The 25,610-nt window shown below is 41.3% G+C and overlaps 1 protein-coding gene across 30 annotated transcripts in view; it reads left to right on the forward strand.

The window, feature by feature from the left end:
• MACF1 (microtubule actin crosslinking factor 1) overlaps nucleotides 1–25,610 on the forward strand; it is a 311,168-nt gene that overhangs the window by 212,894 nt on the left and 72,664 nt on the right. For 27 of the 30 annotated variants that reach the window (XM_074334445.2, XM_074334456.2, XM_074334436.2 and 24 more), the window contains 14 exons: nucleotides 206–724; nucleotides 1,473–1,649; nucleotides 1,901–2,024; nucleotides 3,033–3,241; nucleotides 3,610–3,927; nucleotides 5,346–5,512; nucleotides 6,753–6,909; nucleotides 8,737–8,854; nucleotides 12,635–12,697; nucleotides 13,355–13,596; nucleotides 14,399–14,528; nucleotides 15,241–15,440; nucleotides 17,937–18,432; nucleotides 19,071–20,542. In XM_074334445.2, coding sequence (XP_074190546.2) covers nucleotides 206–724; nucleotides 1,473–1,649; nucleotides 1,901–2,024; nucleotides 3,033–3,241; nucleotides 3,610–3,927; nucleotides 5,346–5,512; nucleotides 6,753–6,909; nucleotides 8,737–8,854; nucleotides 12,635–12,697; nucleotides 13,355–13,596; nucleotides 14,399–14,528; nucleotides 15,241–15,440; nucleotides 17,937–18,432; nucleotides 19,071–20,542 — 4,392 coding nt within the window. The remainder of the gene's footprint in view (nucleotides 1–205; nucleotides 725–1,472; nucleotides 1,650–1,900; nucleotides 2,025–3,032; nucleotides 3,242–3,609; nucleotides 3,928–5,345; nucleotides 5,513–6,752; nucleotides 6,910–8,736; nucleotides 8,855–12,634; nucleotides 12,698–13,354; nucleotides 13,597–14,398; nucleotides 14,529–15,240; nucleotides 15,441–17,936; nucleotides 18,433–19,070; nucleotides 20,543–25,610) is intronic. The other 3 variants (XM_074334448.2, XM_074334454.2, XM_074334429.2) reach the window with 1 other exon arrangement.

Genomic DNA, 25,610 nt, shown 5'->3' on the forward strand with positions numbered 1-25,610 from the left:
CATAGCACATACAAATAAAAGTACAAATTACCTTTACTGCCCAGAAACACAGTTTACTCTCACTAATATTGGTGATTGTTGCATAGCTAGAAAAGTAGCCTGTAGAGATCTCTATCTCTAGCTATAGACTAATCAAATTATTGTGGTGTCCCTACTGATTGTCCTTTGTTTCGGGGGATTTTCTTTTTTTTTTTTTTTTGCCCAGACCCGTCATCAGGAATTGCTGTCTCAGCAGCAAAATTTCATCCTGGCTACCCAGTCAGCTCAGGCCTTCCTGGACCAGCATGGCCACAATCTCACACCTGAGGAGCGACAGATGCTGCAGGAGAAGCTAGGAGAGCTAAAGGAACAATACGCGACTTCCCTGGCCCAGTCAGAGGCAGAGCTGAAGCAGGTGCAGACACTGAGAGATGAGCTGCAGAAGTTTCTGCAGGATCATAGAGAGTTTGAAAACTGGCTGGAACGGTCTGAGAAAGAGCTGGAGAACATGCTTGAGGGGGGCAGCAGCTCCGAAGCCCTTCCCGCCCTGCTAAAGCGGCAGGGGAGTTTCTCAGAGGACGTAATTTCCCACAAAGGAGACTTGAGATTTGTGACTATGTCAGGACAGAAAGTGTTGGACACTGACAACAGCTTTGAGGAAGGCAGAGAACCATCAGCAACTGGAACCTTAGTGAAGGACAAACTGAAGGATGCAACGGAGAGATACACTGCTCTCCATTCAAAGGTATGGGACAGGCTCCTGGCAGCCTCTAGTGAAACCATCATGGTTGCCCTCACAACTGTGGGTGTTTTCTGGGGCTCAGAAACGTGAGGACACAGAGAGCAAGCTAATTTGTGTATTGACCACAGGCAGAATGTCTTTATGAGCTACACAAAAATGCAGAACAAGGAGGCCCAGGGGTTAATGTCTGATGCCAGCAGTATCAGGCGTGTATCTCACGGCAGTGCTCGCCGTCCTGTGTCCTGACCAGTAGACGTGGGCTTCCGAGAATCATAGCACAGGGGAAACTTAAACCAAGTACACAGTCTGTATTCCTAGACAGAGCATCTAGGGTAAATCCTTATCTTCCTCCCTATCAAAGAATTCCCTTTAGCTCCTGTGTAGAATCTAGTCAGTTCTTCTTACCTGTCTTGTGCTTTCTATCAATACCTCTCACCTCCAAACCCTTTTTATACATCTCAGTCCCATTTCTGCCTGCAACCTGATGTGTACTTCTTTGGTGGCTTGTCATTCAACTCACTCTTCTCTAGTGTATTAAAAAGTTGAAGTGAATAATATGGATCAAACAATGAGGACCCCACTCATAGCAGGTGGTTGTTACCCTTCTGTCCATGGGCCCCAACACTGCCGCCAACTAGTCACAGTGAGTCCCCTGTAACAAAGCCAGGCCTCCCTTAAGACTATGCGTAGGAAGCGTCTGCCTTTGGCCTGGCCTTGCTTAAGCCTGCTTTCTCTCCTGTCTCTGGTACAGTGTACACGGTTGGGCTCTCACCTGAATATGCTGCTAGGCCAGTATCAGCAGTTCCAGAGCAGTGCCAACAGCCTGCAGACCTGGATGCGGGCTTGTGAGGCCAGTGTGGAGAAGCTCCTCTCAGATACTGTTGCCTCTGACCCCGGGGTCCTGCAACAGCAGCTCGCAACAACAAAGGTAAGCCAGGACACAGGCTGTTGAAGAGCATTGCTTTTCCAGTACCCCAAAGCAAAGCAAATCCTGGCATAGGTTAAAGGCAGCGGTTGGGATGCCTTGGACAAGAGCTGATTCCTAAACACTTTGTTCTGAGATCTGTGGCTGTGGATACGCTGAGAATTATTCTGTAAAGCTGCTTGGTAGCTCTGGATCCCGACAACTAGATTACTCACTCAGATATTTTTCTTGTGTCCTTTTTTATGGACAAGCAGCAGTTGCAGGAAGAATTAGCAGAGCACCAGGTACCTGTAGAAAAGCTCCAAAAATTAGCTCATGATCTCATGGAAATTGAAGGAGAACCAGCCCCAGACCGCAAGCATGTTCAAGAAACTACAGGTATGAAGCAGCAACAGGAATAGTACTTTCTTAATTCCTAGTATGTACCTCTATTCTGTAATACATCACACTGTACTAGCTACTGTGTTTCCCCTGAAAATAAGACCTAGCCGGACCATCAGCTCTAATGCGTCTTTTGGAGCAAAAATTAACATAAGACCCGGTCTTATTCTACTATAAGACCGGGTCTTATGTAATATAATATAAGACCCGGTCTTATATTAATTTCTGCTCCAAAAGATGTACTAGAGCTGATGGTCCGGCTAGGTCTTATTTTCAGGAAAACAGGGTAGGTGCTGAGGATGTGAACATGAATAGCTCACCCTCTAATGAACTTCATTCTTGCATCATTGAAGGACCTTTGCCACCTTGCTCAATCCCTTTTCCTCAGGCATTCATGCACTACTTCTTTCCTTTCCCGAGTAAACCAGTCATTTCTTCATTGCTTTACCCCTGAAGTTTTTCCTATTGCTTAGCTGATAACATTAATTGAGTGCTTATCATGCATGATGAAATCTTGCTTGTGCATCAAGATGTAGCCGGGGAATTTACTTCCTTTTTAAAGTCCTGGCCACCACCACCACCTCCCAAAGAAATAAAGGATAGGAAGTAACCATTCTTCTTTCTGGCTTCTCTGGTATAGTACTCTTAGCACCAATACAGGACTTAGGATTTTATTTTCACGGTGAGTTGCGATGTGCCTTCCTCTGCCTGTGCTCTCTTTTAGAGTCTTAAGTTTGTAGAAGGCATCTTTATCTTGATTATCTTTAGTCCTCAGCATCTAGGACAGACATGTTCCTGATGAGAGAAATTTCTGGCATTTAGTAGGTGCTAAATAAATAACGCTTATTGAATTTGACTCAAATGCTAATGCCCAGTAAGCTTATTCCTTCTCTTTGTCTTGATGTCTGCTGTTATAATTAACATGTACAATTTAAATATGTTCTTTTTAAAAGCACAACACAAAAACAGTCTCTACTCTTTCTTCTCGTGGCTTTGATTTTCCAGATTCCATACTTAGCCATTTCCAAAGCCTCTCCTGTAGCATGGCTGAGCGGTCTGCTCTGCTGCAGAAGGCAATTGCCCAATCTCAGAGTGTCCAGGAAAGCCTGGAGAGCTTGTTACAGTCCATCAAGGAAGTTGAAAGAAACCTGGAAGAGGAGCAGGTGGCATCTCTGTCATCGGGTGTCATCCAAGAAGCCCTGGCCACTAACATGGTGAGACCTCTACCCTAAGGGTTCCCATAAAAAGTGTATTTGCCATGTTCCATAACTGCATCATTTTGAAAAAGTATTAGAAGAATTCATTTCCATGAATCTTCTAATGAGACTTAGAAATGGTGACTAATCGTGCATGTGAAGATATTTCTACCCAATTTCTAAGCCATTGTTAAACGTGAACAGTGGCGATAGCCAAGTCATTTGGTGGAGTGGGTCAGAGAACCAAGGGGATGAGATATATGGTATCCTAAAGGCTCAGTTGCAATCCTCCAGCCCTCCTGCAGTTACTAGAAGTTTATTAGTTTGTGGCTCAGATATCCTAGAATAAGTGAGCCAGGAACTGACAGACGTGTTCTTGATGACAGAAATTGAAGCAGGACATTGCTCGGCAGAAGAGCAGCTTGGAGGCCACCCGTGAGATGGTGACCCGATTCATGGAGACAGCAGACAGCAGCACAGCAGCAGTGCTGCAGGGCAAACTGGCGGAGGTGAGCCAGCGCTTCCAGCAGCTCTGTCTACAGCAGCAGGAGAAGGAGAGCTCCCTAAAGAAGCTCCTGCCCCAGGCAGAGTTGTTCGAACATCTCTCTGATAAGCTGCAGCAGTTCATGGAAAATAAAAATCGGATGCTGGCCTCTGGGAATCAGCCAGATCAAGACATTGCACATTTCTTCCAGCAGATCCAGGTGAGGATGTATCTTCCAAGTGGACAGAATAAGGGAAAGGAAGGGCAAGGAGGGGACCAACATCTACTGAGCACATAACATGTTAGTGTACTGGAACCTTTACCTGCGTTATCTTAAAGAATTATCACAACCATCCTGTAAACTAGACACTTATTTGTCTGGTTTTTAAAAACATAGCCTAGATTTAATTTTCACACATACGACTTGTTCAACTTGGATCAGCAGGATGCTTACATAGCTCATCATGGTCACTCAGGGACTCAAGTTGATAGAAACTTCATCCTGACAGCTTTCATGTTATTGCTTCAATGGGAAGAGAGGATAGCATGTACATTTACCTTTCATTAGTCAAAGTAAGTTTCACTGGACCACGTCTGACTGTAGTGAAATGTAATAAATCCTCAACCATGTACCTAGAAGGTGCAGAGGTAGAAATAGTAATACTTGGTGAAGAGTACTGCCTACCCCAGCAATATATGTATATCCAGGAGTAGAACTGCTGGGTCACAGTATACGCATATACTTCATTTGACCTAGGAGGGGCCAACTTGAGCTCTGGAATGGCTGCAACATTCTGTTTCACTGGTCTATTTATTCGTATACCATAGCATACTATTTTTAATTATAGAAGCTTTATGGTATGTTTTAATATCTAAGGGTTAGTCTCCTTAATTATCTTTTTTCTTTTCAAGATTTTTCATAGCTGTAATTACACATTTATTTTTCCATATGAAATTCAGAATCAACTTTGTTAGTTCTAGAGAAAAAAGTTGGCACTTTTCATTTGGGTCACGTTAAATTTGCCTATTCATACGTGCATGTATACATACACACACACATTTTTATGGATGTCTTTCCACGTATTCAGGTCTGCTTTTGTGTCTCAGAAGTGTTGTCAAGTTTTATTCGTAAAGGTATATATGTTCCTTGTAGTTGAGTCCTAAAACCGCACCGTCCATACTGCTATTGTAAATGAGGTTTTCACTGTTGGTTTTATATCTTGCTACCTTATTGAATTACTTCATTATTTGATTTTACTTGTATTGTTGATTCTCTTGGGTTTTGTAAATATATTTTCATGTAATCTGAAAATATACTGTTCCCTCTTTTTCAAATTTTTAGGCCACAAATTGTTTTCTCTTACCTAGCATCTTCAGTACAGTGTTAAATAATAGTGGAGAGAGTGTGTTTGCCTGTTTTCACAGGAGAAGAGGTAGACTATAGAAGCTTAGAGACGTTTAACAGACTAAGATCATAGCTAGTAAGTGGCAAAGCTGTGACTGAATTTCAGGTCTTTTGACTCCAAAATCCTCCATTTTCTTTTCATTCTGTTATGCTGCTTGGATATCTTTCATCTTCTAGTGTGTGTTTGTTTATAAGGATCAGAGGATTTAATACATTTCCTGTTTGCTTGACAGGAGCTCAATTTGGAGATGGAAGCGCAACAGGAGAATCTCGATGCTCTTGAGCATCTGGTCACTGAGCTGCGCTCCTGCGGCTTTCCACTGGACCTGTCCCAGCACCAGGACAGGGTACAGAACCTCAGAAAGGACTTCACAGAGCTACAGAAGATGGTTAAAGAAAGGTGCGTTCTCATGGGTCTTGGTCAGTATTGGAGCAGTAATTTTTTCTTGCTATTGAGTGAAATGATTACCTCCTCCTTCACCTTCACTAGAAAAGATGGCATCAAGATCTCTGCTACTGAGAACTAGGGGGTTGGAAAGTGCTCTTTCAGTCAAAGCTGCCCAAGCTACTTCACGCTTAGTGGTTTTTCTATTACTAAGTAATGAATTCCTTCCCAGTAGTGGGGCTCAGTTCTCTCTCTATAAAAGCCCAGGTTACCTGGACCAAACAGAACAAATTTGGGGGAGCAAGTAGGATTGTGGCAGGATTTGAAATAAAGAGAAAAGTTGGAGATTTCCCAGGCATAATTAAGGGTTATGTTGGCACTCACCCTGTTTGTTTTGACCACATCTAAGTTGCTGTTTTGGAGGAGTGTCTGGATTCTTTTAAGACAAAGATGGGAATATATTGCAGAGGTGGCTTATTTCAGATTATCAGCTCATTGGAAAGCCATGATTCCTCCATTAGAAAGCCTCCATGGGTTTAAGAGCTTGATAGGACGTCTCTTGATTTAGCAGATGTCGGCTTATCGATTAGAGGAAAGCAGTTGCTCAAGCCAGTACTGTAAGGAGCAGATTATTTAGTGGAGGGGCGGGGGACAGAGGCATGAAGGCTTTGTTTTTCTTCCCATATGCTGAGGGCCTTTTAGCTGTATGAGGAACCAGGGTCTTTGGCTTGAAGTCTGGTAGGTGTGGCCATTTCTAAAACTGAATTCCAAATTCATTTCTCCTTTCTCCTTGATTTATTTTATTCATTGGTGTACTTACCCTAATTTCTCAGAGCCTCACTTTTAGCATCTTCCTTGCTAAAGGAGCTAACATTTGAATTTAGGTCTTGAAAGAGTCAAATACCTAAAAAGTAGCAGAGCTGGACTTGGGATCCAAAGCCTGCATGCTTTCCATTGTATCATAGTACCTCCGTAGCGGGCTCCCTGTAGTTTTCTCACTTTCACTTTAGCCTAGAGTAAGGTTGAAGACTGCTTTCCCCAGAAATGTCCAAACAAGGGCAGCAGATTCCTTAGTTTGATGTTCTCCTACATTATATGTGGTTGTTGAGCCAAAGCTGCTGTGGAAAAGATGATGGGAAAGAAAGGTCCTGTTAGGAAACTGATGCCTAGAGTCCTAGAATGAACCTAGTTTTAGCTCAAGGTGACTTCTTTACACAGCTTAGTCTGGTAAGTAACAAAACGTCTTCGTTCACAGAGAGGAAGATGCGTCATCTTGCCAGGAACAGTTGGATGAATTCCGGAAGCTGGTTAGAACCTTCCAGAAATGGCTGAAAGAAACTGAAGGGAGTATTCCACCTACAGAGACTTTTATGAGTACTGAAGAGCTGGAAAAGCAGATTGAGCATCTGAAGGTAGGTGAACAAAAAGAGCTCTAGACAGCAGTTTAGAAGGCTGTGTGGACTTTTCTCCAACTGGTGGGGAAGTGGCGTGAGAAATGCAAGTTGCCATCTGCATCAAAATAGAAATTCCCATCTACCCCTACCCAAGCACTGAGCACCAGAACATCGCCTATTTAAAAAAACTAATATCAGCAGCATCTGGGAAGAATACCTATAAAGTTGAAGCTGTTTTATGGATGTTTCTCATGCTATAACAAAGACAGTTGTCAAAGTCCAATCCTTGAGAAGCTTAAACTCTCATTGTATGTTTGAAAATTAGACAATTATATGTGAGCAAGTGACTAGGTATATGATCAGGAAATCAAGGCGATAAGAACTAGTACTGTGACTAATACAGGAACAGTTAGATGGTTGGAAGGTACCTTCAGGGTAGGACACCTTTTTCCTATCCTCTGCAGAATCCCTCTGTACCATGTTTGATTCAGAGTCATCCGGCCTCTGCTTGCACCTCTGACACATCTCTTTTTTTTGTTTTGTGTTGAAACCAGCCTCCAACTAATTCATACATGCATCCTTATTGTCTTATTAAAGCAGAATTTATCTTGAGCTGATGAAATAAAAGAGTTTGATTGTTTTCACAGAGAGAGGGTGCCAGGAACATTTGCTATAGGGAATTCCCTAGGGCAGAGGTTCCCCAGTTTCTTGGTTCACAATATCCTTAATGTTTCAAGAAATTTTTCACAGCCGCCCAAAGCCAAAAACAGAAATAGAAAACCTCACATGCTAATGGGTCAGGGCCAAAGAACTTACTAGTAGTTGTTCATCTGGTGTCCAACAGATGTCGCTGTATTTCCCTCAAAAATGTAAAATAGCCTGTGAGTCAATGCAAAGTTTGGGAACTGTGGCCCTTTTGAGTCAACAGTGTTTAATAAAAGAATTGACAGCTGTGAATTGATAATGTTCAGTTTGAAGTTAAGCAACATGCGCTTGCTAGATGTTCATGGCTCTGGGTCTTGCTCTGCAGCTTCAAGTCAAAAGCAAACTACATAGATTATCAGGGAAATTCCGTGTGGAGAAAGAGATTGAAGGCTAGGATGCTGTCCCTGCTATGAAAGAAGTAAAATCTTACTGCTGGGTGGACAGTCCACATCTTAGACACAGTATGATTTGGCATTTTAGTGTTAGAGCAGATGCCGTTGTTTCCTAATGGCTTCCTATGGAAGTGAGAGCTCTGACTTCAAACCCAATATAAATTTCCCTTGAAAATACAAAGTGTAGCCTATGATTCTGGGTATTTCTCTATATCTCAATATTTAGCTTCTCATTTTACTCTCCAATGACCCTTTTCTTTTTATTTTTTACATGCATGCTATCCCCTTTGGCCAGTGGCAAACTCTTGTCTTAACTCAAAGCTTTCCTCCCTCTAGCCAGAGTTAGATGTGTCTCTTGTGCTTTCAGAGTTTACTGACTGTCCATATTTCTGTAAAATCATTTATCATGTTATAATGGAATTGATGATCTGAATTCTTGGTTTTTGGAACTGTGTCTTTATCCTCTTTTCTATTCCCAGTATTTAGTATAATGCCTGGCCTCTAGTAAATTCTCAATAAATGAGGGAGGGAGGGAGGGAGGGAGGGAGGGAGGTCCTGATTGTTCCAGGATCTCATTCTTCCAAACCTTGGCTGGCTAAGGCTAAGATCTTGAAATGGCTGAATATATGAGGATGGTCTCTTTAACTCTTATCAAAACTTTAGGGAGTTTATATAGAAGAATAGGTATCCCTACTTATGAGGAGAAAGCTCCCAGATGTTACATTTAGCTATTTTGTTCTTTAAACAGGGTCTCCTAGATGACTGGGCAAGTAAGGGAACTTTGGTAGAAGAAATCAGTTGCAAAGGCACTTCTTTAGAAAATCTCATCATGGAGATCACAGCGCCTGATTCTCAAGTCAAAACAGGTGAGTGCAGGCTCTTAAACATATAGTGAATAAACCTCATACTTTGCTTTGGCTTCTGGTAATGACTTCTTATCTAGTAAAAGTCAGACTCAAGGTTGGATATGAGAACCAAGGGGGATCCATGAAACAGTCTTTCCCCTTTAATCTGATCTGGTTTCCATTTGCTATATAACATTGCTCCATTTTGCAAAATTCTTTCCTGTGATGGGAAAAAGTAAAGAGACTAGTTGGCCCACTTAGAACTGTCAAATGAACATAGGATTAAAGTAGGATTTTCTCGCTTGAGGAATATCTCTCTTATACATGTGAATGAGGAGGCTATGCATCATCTTTAAATTGGGGTCAGCCCTGGGCGGTGTAAGTGTGGTATCTTGGGAAAGGCTAAATATTTAGGAGTCAGTGTTGGTACACCAGAGACTGGCTCATTTCTTGGAAGTGAATACAAAGATTGGGCCTAGATACATGAGTAATCTCTGGCTGTAAATTAAGTCTTTCAAACAAATCCATTATGAGCTCAGTTACTTACTGGTTGTTAATTGGTATCTCATAGGTTTTATTACCAGACTATGTTTGTGTATTCCTGTACTAAAATCGTAAAGGAAAAGTTTACTTTCTTTTTCCCTCCTGAGAATGGCTACTTTTCTATTGTATCCTAAAGTTTAAAGATCTCTTGGAGCTACCCAGAAGTTCACTATTGAATTGAGTCCAATATTTAATTTAAAAAATATTGATAACATTTCAGGTTGTTGGTGATTCTTCTATTCCAACACATAAACCTCTAAGTTCAGTGACTTAGCGTGTGACTACATAAGGAGCTGACAAACATTTTTTATGAAAGGACAGATAGTACATATTTTAGGCTTGCGGGCTGTGTGGTCTCTGTCACATCTACCGTGTTTCCCCGAAAATAAGACCTAGCCAGACAATCAGCTGTAATGTGTTTTAAAGCAAAAATTAATATAAAACCCGGTATTTATGTTATATTATATTATACCCAGTCTTACATTAATTTTTGCTCCAAAAGGTGCATTAGAGCTGATTGTCTGGCTAGGTCTTATTTTTGGGGAAACACGGTATATGCCTCTGCCATTGTAGCACAGAAGCAACCATAGATAATATATAAATGTATAGGTGTGGCTGTGTGCCAATAAAACTTTATGTACAGAAATAGAGAGTCAGATTTTGGCTGGTGGGCTGTAGCTTTCTGACTCCTGGACTAGATCAGTGGTTTTTCAAACTTTTTAAAGCACTAGAATTTTTTTTCTTTTTAAATCATATAGAATTCTATGTAAACCAAAAATGATATTTTGTTGGCGTAAATTTCCCTTGTAAGTTATTTATATTATAGTACTTATTATGAAATCTGTTAATGAAACTATATGCAAATATTACATAATTTTATACAAGGGACTTGAGACTGTGAATAAAAAAATTTGAAAAGTTGAATTATTGGATGACAGCCTTATCATCTGATTTATTTCTAAACTTTGGTTGCATTATATCCAGAAAATGTGGTACACACAGTTAAGCAGTTGCAAATGATGAGAAATGTTTTTAAAAGTTCACTTTACCATCTCAGAATACTCTTCAATTAAACTGAATTACAAGCTTGAAAGTGATATAATAAGAAATTCTTGTTTCAAAGTTAATTCACCAAGAATATTCAATGAGGGCTTACATTTTTTTCTTAAACATAGAAAATGCCTAAAACTGGCGTTGAAGACAAAAACTGTCTATAACCCAACATCATCATTACCTAAAGTGGTAAGAATTCTTCATTACACAGTTCTACCCTGATGAGAGCCTGCTCTGAGAAGATGTGCCTGAGCCTGTCTTTTTTTTTAGCCTTTTCCTTTTTTGACATTTTATTTAATGTAATACACATGTGCTATAGATGTTTTTCTTTGTACACGAGTAGACATGTGCAGGTTTGAATATTATAAAGTGCTAGTGAAGAGCTGCAACCTTCCAATCAATGACACTCAAAAGAACCTTAAATGTATGTATAGAAGTAAGGAGCTTCTTTATTCTCCCCCAAAAAGCAGCATACAGTTGGCCTTCAGTATTCACATCTGCAATTCATCCACCCGCAGATAGAAAATATTATATTCAGAAAAAAATGTTACATTGCTTCTGTCATGTACTATGTAGTTAGGCCTGTGATGCATCTGTACTAAGTATGTAGACTTTTTAACAATACAGTGTAACAACTATTTACATAGCATTTACATTGAATTAGGTGTTATAAGTATTCTAGAGATGATTTAAAGTATATGGGCGGGTGGGGGTAGGTTATATGCAAATACTATATATCATTTTATACAAGGGAATTGAGCATCCTCGGATTTTGGTATCTGCGGGGGTCCTAGAACCAGTTCCTTGTGGTTACCAAGGGACAGCTGTAAATTGGTTGTATCTAGTGGGTTGGTATGTGGTTGAACATAATTAAATATGCATGTTTGATTGCCAGGGCTAAGCAGTTAGAAATATATTCTGAATATTTAAACCAAACATTTACAAAGCCCCTAAAAAGCACCCCTTAAGGTGCTTTAAAAATCAGTTTGAAAATCACCAACCTGAGTATTCTCCAAGTTCTGTTATAACTCTCAAAAACTGTGACTATTTCCAGCTCCTTACATTTGTGTAGCTCTTTTTTTTTTTTTTCATAAAGTGCTATCAGATACATTACCTCACTACCTATTTCCAGTAACCCCATGAGAGCTGACAGGATAGGTATTATTATCTTCATATTGGGGAAAGAAACTGAACTGTCCATACGGAGTTAGTGACAGCCTTATGAGGACCTTCTTCTCCTAATGACGAGTCCAGTTTCTTTGGCTGTCACCACACTGTAATGGAATATGATCTTTCTGTTTGACTCATTTTTTTTAAATGAAAATACAATAATGTTAACATGTAAAAATTTTGTAACCACTATTTTTAATATAACCTTGCACATGACTTTTTCCACAGGGAAATCAATGTACATGAGAGTCTTAGTCTGTCCTTTTCATGTAATATTATATCATGAATATTCTTCAGATTTCTGTATAATCTTTATTAGTATATGATCTAGTTTTTACTTAACTTGTGACACTCCTCTGAAATACAAGGAATCAATGTGGGGAGAGTATAGATGAAATTGTGGTAATTAGAAACAGAACCAAAGGCCCAAAGCAGAATTCATGGGAATGTTTATGAGCCAGATTTATTGGTGCTTAGAATTTCTGTTTTCTGGTGGAAGAAGGGAAGGAGAAAGTCATGAGAGAAAAGATAGGGAATCTTCCTTTTGAAATAATAAAAGAAAGACTAATTTTAATGATTATTAAAAGAATGTTGCTTTTTTTGTCCTCGATTGCATTTATTGTTAATTTTTATTATGTTGAAGGACATTGATGTTAAAGTTGAACCTTTTCAGTTTTATTATAAACCCTCATTCCAAAGTATGTCAAATAACATTCTAAACATTTAATCATTTTACCAGTACTTCACGAAATTAGGGCAGGGTCCAAAGAATTCAAGTAGGAGATCTAAGACTGGAATTTGGATTTCCTCTAGAAAGGATTAGTAATCATTACTGCTAAGGAGCTGAAATACCTTGAGTGACACTTTGTTGCCTGGCAGCTAAAATGATTTGTCTCTTTCCATGAGTATGTTGTCTTGTGCTGTGTTAACTTCCTGATCTGAGCTTAAAGGGAGTGCCAAAGAACAAATTCAGTGCCTCTATGTATTCCTAACACGTTTGTCTTGCCCTGTTTGTCTCTCTGTCCTTCTGCTCAGGTTCCATACTGCCCTCTGTAGGAAGCTCTGTAGGCAGTGTAAACGGATACCACACCTGCAAAGGTGAGAATTCCATTTCAACAGTGCCTCTTTGTTGGGTGTGTTAGGACAGTGTTCATGTTTGCATCTGTGTATGTTTCCATATGTGTGGAGAACAGCTGCCAGGATGGGTGTGAGGGTAAAAATCTGGGGAGAAGCAACTGTGATGCCTCTTTGTTTGCTAGCTGTAGGCTAAACAGGTTGGCTGCCAGTGAAATCAAGGTACTAAAGAAATCAACTGGACCACTAGATCAGACCAATAAGGAAAGACTGTGAATATGATATATGCAAATCTTTGAATTATAAGAAGCCATACTAGAGATAGTCTAGTCTAAACTAGCCCTCAATCTCCCAGTTAGGTGATTTCTCTGTAGTTTAGAGAAGAGGGAGCAGGAGAATGCCCCAAATCCTTAACTCCCCCCACTTTTGTTGTTCCCATATCTATTTAGCATTTTATTTATACATCTGAGTAATAATGCTAAAATCAGAAAATAAATTGAGAGCTCTTTTGCTTTATGTATGCAAACAGGAACTTTTATGTGATTTAGCAGGAAGATAATCTCTAATTCACTAGGAGGAGTAGGAGAGATGCTTAATCCTGATGAGTAATTTAGTAGTTAGGAACCAAAGGGGTTGTTTGGAGAGCTATTCCCAATCTGATTTCTGTTTCTGTGATACTAGACCTGACGGAGATCCAATGTGACATGTCAGATATAAACTTGAAATATGAGAAACTTGGGGGAGTACTTCAGGATCACCAGGAAAAACTTCAGGCTGTCTTCAGCAGAATGCAGGAAGTTCAGAAGGAGGCAAGCTCAGTGCTACAGTGGCTGGAATCGAAAGAGGAAGTCCTAAAAGGCATGGACGCCTCATCATCTCCGACCAAGACAGAAACAGTGAGAGCCCAAGCTGAATCTAACAAGGTATTGTGTTTACGTGAACTGCATCCCAAACACTAAGGGAAGGAACTACCATACAACTGTTCCTGCCTGAGCCCAGGGACCTGAAAGTGAGGCCTGGCCTACCCCCCAGGCCATGATGAGCAGCATGTTTGACTTTCAAATGATTAATGTGCCTAAACTCTCCTAGAGAATTTTTTACCTATGAAATTAGAAATTGTTATACGTCAGATTCAGAAACAAAACCAGATGTGTTTGCAGAAAGAGAAAAGCCCTGCTCAGAAGCATGAGCTCATTGAGAATGGGGTCTCATTTTCTGTATGATGCTGCAAACCTGACCATTCTCATCAAGCACCTTTCCAACTCTTGGAGGGATCTAAATAACTGTGATTACAGTTCGTTCTTATGATGTTGGACTAGGAAAAACATCAGAAGAAATCCAACCATATAGAAAATCCTGTAAAAACTTTTCAGCAAGATTTTTTATATTCCAATCGAGCATAGCATGTCATCTTCAATACATAAACATTGTCATCATCATCATGATTGTATCTTGACACTTTTAGTTTATACAGACTAATAGTTCCTTCTTACTGGGTTCTACTAATGTGTTATAGATAAAAGAAATTCAGGTCCTGCCATCTAGATTTTCATTTTAAAGTAAAATTTGAAGCAGAAAGGATAAGTTTCTTAAAATCACTTCACAAGTCGTGGATAGACTCAGAAGTACAATCTAATGACCACCCAATATTCCAAGCATTTCTTCCATACTCACATCTTTGTTTCCTGTCCAGAAAGCTCACGGCATACATGTTCTTTCTCTTAGGCATTCCTGGCTGAATTGGAACAGAATTCTCCAAAAATCCAAAAAGTAAAGGAAGACCTGGCTGGATTGCTGAGAACATATCCCAACTCACAAGAAGCAGAAAACTGGAAGAAAATGCAGGAGGATCTCAGTAAGTTATCACAGGGGTGTTACAAATTCACCTTGTTTAAATTACTTGTCTTGGAAGCAAATACAGAATTTCAGCACATCATATAAAGCAGGAATTATTTTTAGTTAGTTTTCATAAGCAACCAAGAGGCCCAGATAGGGTTAAAGAGTGAGTTTTACCAAGAAAAAAATTTTAGAGTGTCAGAAGTTTGGCTTCTAGGGCAAGTCAAAGTGACAATCTTCTATGTTCAAGAACTAAAGAAAGCATTGATGATCGAAATGAAAATGGGAAATCATTTATAAATAGTCAATGAAGGGATTAGATAAATTATGCTACGTTCATAATATTGAACTATAAATGATATAGGTGAATGAATATTCATTGGTATGAAAAAAACTTACTGACGTGAAAGATGTTCATAAGATAGAAAGTTAAAAAAACAGGCTGTAAAATATCTATATAGTATAAGATATTTTACATGCACTCATTTATGTGTGTCTATACAGTTTTATCCCATGTCTAGTTTTGTAGAACCACCACTGCAATCAAGATACAAAACTGTTTGTGTTACTTCAGTTAAAATTAAATGAAAGTTATTTTTAATGTTAAAGAAAAATATTTAAATACTGATCTACAGGGGCCATTTCCTGTAGTTTATTAGGAACATAATTTAGGGACAAGGCCTGTGGCTGATGAGAGTAAAGGAATACATTTTCTCATTTCCTCTCTGCAGATTCCCGATGGGAAAGGGCCACAGAGGTGACAATGGCTCGGCAAAGGCAGCTGGAGGAATCTGCAAGTCATCTGGCCTGCTTCCAGGCTGCAGAATCCCAGCTCCGGCCCTGGCTGATGGAGAAGGAACTGATGATGGGAGTGCTGGGGCCCCTGTCCATTGACCCCAACATGCTGAATGCACAAAAGCAGCAGGTCCAGGTGAGCAATGCAGCTGAATGCTTTGGAGCAAAGAAACTGAAGTCACGTGAACCTGGGTTTCAATGCTCCTCTCAGCAAGTCGATTTCATATGACCCTGGACAAGTCCTTTAACCTCTGAGAGTCTCGATCCCTATTTTAAATGAGCTATTTCTAACGTCTTTATCACGGTGCCTGTCAAATAGTGAACAGTCAATAACTGTATTATTAATATCATTAACAGAGGCAATAAGATGAATGGATGTGAAAATGGAAACTTCTGACTAAATTGTAGAATCATACTTTACTTATTATCCCCAGTGGTATTCATCCTCATTACTTAATACAATGTTTTATATCTTCTGGCTTTACTTAAAGATTTTCTGCTGATTAAACCTCAAAACATTGATTTAAGTGCCTAACATCCTGGAAATTTAGGTTGGTCAAATTATGTCATTTCCAATGAAATTCTGCTTGAACCTTTCTTTGTTCTACATTCTCCCCAAACTTGTTTCATTTCTTCTCACCATTTACCAGGTCCCCTAATTTAAGACCTAAGAGTAGTTTTTGAGGGAATTTTTAGCCCCTGCTTCCAATTGTCAAGTCCTTTTCAGCCTACTTACAAACATTTTTCTAATCTATTGGTTTTCAAACTTTTTGGTCTCAAAACCATGTTACACTCTTAAAAATTATTGAAGACCCCAAAGAGCTTGTGTTTATTGATATCTCTTGATATTTACTGTATTAAAATGCTGAGGAATTTTTTAACTACGTGTTAATTTCAAAATAATAATGATAAAACCATAAAATTATCCTAAGTAACATTTTTAATGAAAAAAGACATTTTCAATAAAAAATGTAATAAGATTGGCATTGTTTTATGTCTTTGCAAACCTCTTTAATATCTAGCTTCATAGAATATTCTCATAGATTTTCATATCTGCCTCTGCATTCAATCTGTTGTGATATCAGATGTCTCTGGAAAACTCCACTGAGCATTCGTGATAGAACAAGAATTTTAAAAGCAGATAACATCTTAGTATTATTATAAAAATAGTTTTGATCTCATGGATCCCGTGAAAGGGCCTGGGCCTCCTGGGGGCCTCTGGACCATGATTTGACAACCACTGTTATAATCTTTCTTCCTCGTCTTCCATTCTAAATGCCTCAGGTAGGCTTAATCTCGGGCCTATACCATTGCAATAGCCTCCTAAGGGGCTTCTTTGTCTAGTCTCTCCTCCACACACTTATCAAATTATCTCCTTAAGTCTTACATCTGAACATGTTAGAATGCTTCAGTGACTCTTGGCTGCCTATTAAACAAAGTCAAAATACCTGCTCAATGTGGTATATAAGACTTTTCACAGTCTGGTCCCAGTGTGTTTTGCCAGCCTCATTTTCAGCTCTTCCCCCATATGCCCAAGTTTCTACCCACACCAGACAATGTGTTCTTTCCAGAACACACCGCACTCATACAGCCCTGTGCCTTTGCCTATCCTAGGGCCTCCCCCTCAACGAGCCTTATTCTCTGCTCACTTGGAGAACTACGTATTCTTTATGGTGTCAGCTGTGCAGCCTTTCTTGATTTCCCTCTTCTACTTCTGTCATCCCCTGTAGAGTTAATCACCTTTACTCCGTGCTTTCACAGTTCTATATTTACATCGGTGTTTTATCATTTTTACGTTTGTTAAATTCTACTCTAGTTCATTGTTTACACATCTGTTATTCCTTGAGGTCATGTCTTCATTTTTGTATACTGTAAGTGCTGAGTACTTTCCATAAATTTTCTTATTTAACCTTTACAACCGCCAAGTAAGTACTTTACTGTCCTCATTTTACAGAAGAAGAAGCTGAGATTTTGAGAACTTTTAAAAACTTGCCTAAGTTTTTGTACAGCCAGTGAGTGATGGAGTCAGGATTTGAACCCAAGCAGACTGACTCCAGAACCTGTAATCCTAACTTCTTTGATGAGTAAAGCAGTGGATAGAAAAGAATAGAAAGGCTTGGTACTTGCTTTAAAGAAGCTCATTACCTACTTGTGCTATATTGCAATGTACAGATTGTATGTGATGTGGGGATTCTGAGAAAGAAACTAAGAAAAACAGAGGTATTGAGAGTTCAGATGGCAAGCCCAGCCAGTGATATAGCTGACTCTGGGATCCAGGGTTCCCAATTCAGAGGCCTGGGTTTTGCCTGGCAAAGCTCATGTGTCCCAATCCAGAAAACAATCTTTATTTTCCTAGTCAAGGCTGACCTTAGTAACTGATGTTGAAACAAAATAAACAAATAAGGAGAAGTAATAAAATAGACACAATTAATGGTCCTTTCAAAACAAGTTTTTATTAAACAATTGTTATAAATAATACTGTATTTTCCTAATAATCTGGTCCTCAGCGCTTTCTGGTTTATTTTCAAAAGAAGTTGGCACTACTTGGCACAATCCAAAGTCAGGGTTGTTTTGACAGTGTTTTTAGATCTGTCTTTTCTCTCTAAGCATCTCGGTGTCATTTCTGTTGCAGTTTATGCTGAAGGAATTTGAAGCACGTAGGCAACAGCACGAGCAGCTGAACGAGGCGGCTCAGGGCATCCTGACAGGCCATGGAGATGTCTCTCCATCCACCAGCCAAGTACAGAAAGAACTCCAGAGCATCAATCAGAAGTGGATTGAGCTGACAGACAAACTCAATTCCCGTTCCAGCCAAATCGACCAAGCTATTATCAAGAGCACCCAGTACCAGGAACTGCTCCAGGACTTATCTGAGAAGGTGAAGGCAGTTGGACAGCGACTGAGTGGCCAGTCGGCCATCAGCACCCAACCTGAGGCCGTGAAGCAGCAATTGAAGGAGACCAGTGAGATTCGATCTGACGTGGAGCAATTAGACCAGGAGATTAAGGAGGCACAGACTCTCTGCGATGAACTCTCAGTGCTCATTGGGGAGCAGTACCTCAAGGATGAGCTGAAGAAGCGTTTGGAGACAGTTGCTGTGCCTCTTCGAGGTTTAGAAGACCTTGCAGGTGAGTTGGGGTGAGGAGCAGACTCCTGCCATTAGAGGCAAGCCAAAAAAAAAGAGTGGATTAGTGGTAGTCCCGAGAATCTAGGATGACCCTGCAGTAGCTTTTGGGTTCAGAATAGTGTTAACCTATCCCTTTGTCCAACAACAGTGAGAATTGCTGTGGTCATTGCACATAGATCGGGCACTAGCAATATGTAAAGCGCTACGTAGCATAATCCTAAAGATTCGTGCTCCTCGATGTGATGGGTGGAGTTCCACACCGACTTTCACTGATGCACACTTACTTTCCTTATGCCAGGCACCTGTACACACACATACACAAAATTACCACATGTTCTCTGGACTTCTTGTCATGGCCTTGTACAGGAGAAGTTTTGTCATTAATCCATTGCCTCTTTTTCTGGAAACATTTGTGGCTTTTTACCAGCTTAGAAGTAAAAGTTTATTTCTGTTACTCAGATCACCTTATGAGACTGAAGTGACTATTTAAAAGATGTAGTATGTGGAGGAGCCTCGCTCTGTCTCTTGGCTTGTGTCGGCCCTCAATTAACATTAGTTTCTTTGCTCTAAGATTAGACCATATACTCTCAGCAAACATGTTCAGACTGAATTGATTTAAATTTGATTTTCTCATTTCAGCGGATCGCATGAACAGACTCCAGGCCGCTCTTGCCAGCACCCAGCAGTTCCAGCAAATGTTTGATGAGCTTAGAACCTGGTTGGATGACAAACAAAGCCAACAAGCAAAAAACTGCCCAATTTCTGCAAAATTAGAGCGGCTGCAGTTTCAGCTACAGGAGAATGAAGAGTTTCAGAAGAGCCTGAACCAACACAGTGGTTCCTATGAAGTGATTGTGGCTGAAGGAGAATCTCTGCTTCTTTCTGTACCTCCTGGAGAAGAGAAAAAGACTTTACAAAACCAGTTGTTTGAGCTCAAAAGCCATTGGGAAGAGCTTAGTAAAAAAACTGCAGACAGACAGTCTAGGCTCAAGGACTGTTTGCAGAAAGCTCAGAAATATCAGTGGCACGTGGGAGACCTCGTGCCATGGATAGAAGATTGTAAGGCCAAGATGTCAGATTTGCGGGTCACTCTGGATCCAGTGCAGCTAGAGTCCAGTCTCCTGAGAGCAAAGGCTATGCTGACTGAGGTAGAAAAGCGCCGTGCCCTGCTGGAAATACTGAACAATGCTGCTGACATTCTGATCAATTCCTCAGAAACAGATGAGGATGGTATCCGGGATGAGAAAGCTGGGATCAACCAGAACGTGGATTCTGTTACAGAGGAGCTACAGGCCAAAACAGGGTCACTGGAAGAAATGACTCAGAGACTCAAGGAGTTCCAGGAAAGCTTTAAGAATATTGAAAAGAAGGTTGAAGGGGCCAAACACCAACTTGAGATCTTGGATGCTCTAGGCTCTCAGGCCTGTAGCAACAAGAACCTGGAGAAGCTAAGAGCCCAACAGGAAGTGCTGCAGGCCCTGGAGCCTCAGGTGGACTATCTGAGGAACTTTACCCGGGGCCTCGTAGAAGATGCCCCGGATGGATCTGATGCTTCCCAACTTCTACATCAGGCTGAGGTCGCCCAGCAGGAGTTCCTAGAAGTGAAGCAAAGGGTGAACAGTGGTTGCATGACGATGGAAAACAAGCTGGAGGGGATTGGCCAGTTTCACTGCCGAGTCCGAGAGATGTTTTCTCAGCTGGCAGACCTGGACGATGAGCTCGATGGCATGGGTGCCATCGGCAGAGACACTGATAGTCTCCAGTCCCAAATTGAGGATGTGCGGCAGTTCCTTCACAAAATCCAAGCCCTCAAGTTAGACATAGAGGCCTCTGAAACAGAGTGCCGACAAATGCTGGAGGAAGAGGGAACTCTGGACTTGTTAGGTCTCAAGAGGGAGCTAGAAGCCCTAAGCAAACAGTGTGGCAAACTGACAGAGAGGAGTAAAGCTCGGCAGGAGCAGCTAGAGCTGACACTGGGCCGTGTGGAGGACTTCTACAGGACGCTGAAAGTACTCAGTGACATGACCAGTGCGGCAGAAGAGGGAGAGGCCCTCCAGTGGGTAGTGGGGACTGAAGTGGACATCATCAACCAACAATTAGCAGACTTCAAAGTAAGTCTTGCCCTTGTTTCGTAAGCTTTTTTCTGCCTAATAATGTGTATTTCCTAGGAACCAATTGAGTATACTTCTTAACTTCTGTCCCTGGTTTCATTAGTCTCACTTCCATCACCACGAAAGCATACTTTTTAGAGACTAAACAGTCTCTTGGACTTTGAGCAATAGGTTTGAACATTTTTCTATTATAATTTATTTCAGTGTTTATAACCAATTAACGGTACAGAAAGAAATGTCCAAATCTTATCTTTTTACTCTAAGAATCTCCTCTGATGAGATTCTGGAGATTTCAAGTTAACTGATTTTATAATAGCCGGGAATGTTTCTTCAGGTTCCTGTTTTCAAATTGAAATATGGGTAGCGATAAGATAAATATTGGCTCATCTTCCTAAAGTGTTGATTTCCCCCCCACAGATTTCAAGGGAAAATTATTGATGTATTATAAAATAAAATGCAAAAATTCTCATGAATTATTAAGATAAAACATGACACTTCAAAGAAATTTTTCACTTCTAGCAAGTAGCTTAAGACTACACCCCAGATTCCTCAAGTACAAGTTCCCTGCCTATAGGAGAGCTTGAGATGGACTGCCTTAGTTACAAGAACGGATTAATCCTGTGCCTGAGTCCCGAGATGGTGTGAGTGTAGGGGAAGAGAAGAGACCTTGACTCAAAGTGCAAGTTTGCTGGGTCTGGGTCTTGGAACTCAGAACTGTCGTTGGGGTTTGGCTCTCATCGCATGAGCCTTTTTACCCCAAGAGTTTACTTTGTTGTAAATATCTGAAAGTGCCTCACTCCTCTGGGAGACCTCTCTGCTCCTGTTTCCTTGATGCATGGAGTAGATTTGGAATGGATACTTCCAGCAATTTATTTCCATCACTAGTGTTTTTTTCCCCACTTACATAGTTAACATTCCTGCCATCAGAGTTGAGTTGTTCTCTCAGAGCCCTTTCCTGTCAGAATTCTATTACAAGCTTGGATGGAAAGGTGGTGTTGTCACCAGGTCAGAGCCACGTGGTCCTGAGAAAGATCACAGATTTGTAGAAAGATCCAAGTGCAGAAAGGTGGCTGTTTCAGACGGGCCCCTCTAGGAGTTTACGGTATATTCAGCATTAAAGTGGGGCCATTGGCTGAAGGCCCTTTATCATGTTTGGAAATCGTGCAGTTTGGAGCAACCCAAGTCATATTTGGGTTCCTTGAGGCACCCAAAGAAGGAAAGGGGAGATACAGAAAATTCAAACGCATGAGCCCACATGTTTTCCTCGTAGAAACTCCCACACCGCTGTGCCAGGGGCAGGTGGCTCGCCCTGCTGCACCATGTGCCTTTTCCTTTCCTCTTCCATTGTCAGTGTCTCCAAAGCAGAGTCTCTTCCTTCTGTAGGCGTGCTTCACTGATCCGATTTACTTGGATCCGGTTATTTAGATTTAACTGTCTGACCAACTAAATGGATTTCTTAGAAAACTGAAGCTTAATCCCTGTCGGCTTCCAAATAGTTTTATCAACTAGATTCTGGTCTGTGTGGGGATTATTTTAAATTTTATTTACCAGGTTTTCTAATACTATATTGTCGTGATGAGTGCAGGTTAGCGTTACTACAAAGCTGATCCTGTTCTCTGCTCTGGTGATTCTTCGGGAATATCAGAGCCATTGAGGGCTGCTTTGTAATAATGTTCTAGATCATTGTGCCGTTTGAGTGCTGTATTGGAGTTATTGTTTAGGGCCTCTGCATTGCTGTATTGGTTGGGTTGGCCGTGTGTGGGGGGTGGGGGTGGGGGCAGTGTGTAGTTTCTGGGGTTTTCCCCATTACCATGATATCAGGTATTTCTTACTACTATTGCTTTTCACTGTTGTTACTGGGTCTGCTTTTAGCAATCTACTCCCTTCCTTCTAATCCTCAATGAGCTAGAAAATGAAGTAACAATAAACAAGCCTGTTTTATTAAATACAAGCTAGAGTTAAATACAAGCTAGAATTTTAAAAAGAGTTCACAGGTAGGCATATATACTGTTTGGATTTGAGAACAAGTAATCATTTCCTTTTCATTTAATCCTGGGTTTCTAGAGATATTCTGAATGTTGATGTTGCTAGAATATTTTAAGGAATTACTGGACAGTACCATGTTTTATTTGTATCCTAGTATGTTGCCTGGTAGTGCTCAGAGCTCAGTAGCTGCTTAGTTGCTTGTTAAGCAATCTTCCTCCACTGGCTTCTGAGAATACACTGCTGCCCCCCGAACCCCTAACGCCACCACCCTAATACTGTGGATGTGAAGCCTGGGACCAGACACAGATCAACTGGTCACCTGCACAGGGCGTTTATGTGCAGGGGACTGGTGTTGACAAGGCAGGACTGGAGGAGGAGGGAAGTGACGTGTGCCCAGGTCTGTCCTCCTCAGGACGCAGGTGCACAGCGAAAGCCTGCTTCCTGCCTTATAAAGTCAAGGGCTTTGGGGGGAGTTTTATCTCCTCCCTGCAAAGGTCTTTAGTCCTGAGGGGAGGCATGCACTCCTGGCTTAGTTCACACTGAGCTCATGGGAAGTGAAAACAATGAGAGGGGAAAGGTCTGTGTCAGTTCCACAGTTCCCTGGAGGCTGAGTAAAGGGAAGGTCTTGTCTTCTTGGACCCATTCTGAGGCCTGAGTCATTTTCCCGATTTGAGTGTTGAGTTCCTGGGTTAATGTGTAAATCCATTTTCCCTCACACCAGATTCATAAAGTGTGACTGCTTTCAGATTCAAATTGTTTTTAATAAAGACAAAACAGAGATGAGGAGCAATGTTTAAAGAACATCATTAGCTTTAAGTTTTCAGCGCTTTTCTTTTTATAATGGGGTCATGCTCTCAGCCCAGAATCTGCTGAAGGGAAGAGGATAGGAATCTGGGAGACAGAAACGCAGGCTCAGCTTCGTCCTCGCTCACTCCACAGGGTGGATGGAACAGACAGATGAGTCAAGTCTGCGGAGAACCTCAGGCTTATTTGGGACGATGCAGTCGGGCTGATAAACGCATCGGGAGGCAGTTAGCCTGTGGGAAGTCATGTCCTCCTCAGATGAATGTGAAAAGCCGAAAGTCCTTATTCCTGGGAAAGGCTTTTTCCTCGATTGCTCCTGAATAATTGATAGAATCTGGTCAGCCAGTGAGGATCTTTCAAATGGAAATGGAAGAGAGTCCTTTTCCAGTCTAAACATGCAAAGACCTCAGGGCATTTTCCTGTGTTCAGCTCTCTGTTAGAAGTTTAAAAAAAAAAAAAAAAAAAAAAAGATTCCAGAAATCACAAATGAGAATATTGAGCATGTTTTCAGAAAACTGGAAGGAAAAGACTTTGTCTTAATCTCTTCCGGAAATTCCGTTTTCCTGAACAAGAGAGTCTCTGGTTATTGAGGAAAAGGAATTGTATGTACATAACAGGAGCCTAAGAAGAAAGGAGGGACCTTTATTTCACTGAAACGTAAGCCAAAGAATTCTGCCAGGGTGAACTTTCTGGGAAGGGTAGAAAAAGACTTGAAATTTGGAGAAGTCTGTTAAGTCTGAAAATAACCAGAGGCTTTCCTCCTCGTTTTGAAGTTCTCCCTGTTGTAGGGGTTGTAGTCGAGAATTGAGGTCATTGGGAATCGTAGCCCCCTGAGCCCCGTCATGCGCCAGCCTGGCCTTTCAGTCACCGTGTGGCTTCCTACTGGTGAGAAACCTGGATGCGCCGTCCCACACTCTGTACTTCAGATGTGTTTATATTTATTGTGTGTTCGCCAGGCTTCAGACTCACTCTACACTCAGAGACAAGAAAACACATGTGGGAAAATGGGAACCTTTTTGGGTCCGTAGGTTTCTTACAAAGGTTCACTGCACCTGTTGGTGCATTTGAAGCATCAAAGCCAGTCAGTCTTTTCCTTCCTTGTCTTTGAAGCTGGGCTGGCGCGATATAGGTGAGGCAGGCTTCCCTGGGCTGCTCTCAGTCCTAATTCAGGTGGAGCAGAGCCCAGGGTGGGAGACTGCATATGCTTTCAGCTTCTATGTGGAGTCCTCAGAGGTCTCCTACTGTGAAGCCAGAGCAAGAAAGCCCTGTAAACCCCCTCATTTGATGTTCGCCTCATGGAAAGTAAGTTTAGGCTTCCCTATTGAGCACATGGGAAAACTCTTGGAAGACAGAGCCTGAGGTGGAGCTGAAAGACTGCCAATTTGCACAAAGATACTTCTTTCTTTCAAATAGTTACAAAGTGTCAGTATCAGCCCATCTAAGTTTTTGCCAGTTAGGTTCATTAGAGAATAAAGCAAATGAGGTCAGCATTATCTACCTGCCCTTGGCAAGAAAGGAAATCACACTTGGTATGACCTGTCTGTCACCTGGAGGTATAGGTTATCTTCAGCTTTCCAGCAGTCAAGGTAAGGTGAGTAGGCACCCCCACCCCAGCCTGTGCCGACCTTTGGCTTGGCTTGTGTGTGTATGTGGGGGGGTTTGGTTTTGGTTTTCTTTCCTTAAACAAGGCTACTCCAATAATAACTACTAGGTTCCAAGGAAAGAAAAAGAATTCCCTAGAACAGGTTTTCTCAATCTTGGCACTCGCGACATTTTTGGCTGGATAATTCTTTGTTGTTGGACCGCTGTCCTGTGCATTGTAGGATGTTTACCAGCCTCCCTGACCTCCACCCACTAGATGCCAGTAGCAACCCTTCCCCAGTGTGACAACCAAAAATGTCTCTAGACATTGCCAAATGTCCCCTGGAAGGCAAAAATCTCCCTCCATGGAGAACCACTGCCCTAGAAGAAAATTGCCATCTATATGTGGGAAATTTAGGATTCAACTAGAAAAGGTGCTCGTTGATTAAGTTAAATATTTATGTAGCCAAGCAGCCTTCCGATGATCTGATCATGTCTGTAGTAGCAACAGCTGTTGCTAAGGCCGCCTTTCTTTAGGCCGGCCCCTGGATTCTCTTATTTTTGCTGGTACCAATCTAGCTGGTTCCATCTCCTAGCCACTTTCCCTGGCATCTGCCGTTTGTTTTGCGTAGAGTTGTTGATGCAGGTGTCGGTTGATGATGCATTTCTAAAGAGAAGCGGAACTTCCTTTGTGCAA

The sequence above is a fragment of the Rhinolophus sinicus genome, chromosome 14 (genome assembly GCF_057876585.1).
Source record: "Rhinolophus sinicus isolate RSI-liver-muscle chromosome 14, RSI-T2T, whole genome shotgun sequence".
Classification (NCBI taxonomy): Eukaryota; Metazoa; Chordata; class Mammalia; order Chiroptera; family Rhinolophidae; genus Rhinolophus; species Rhinolophus sinicus.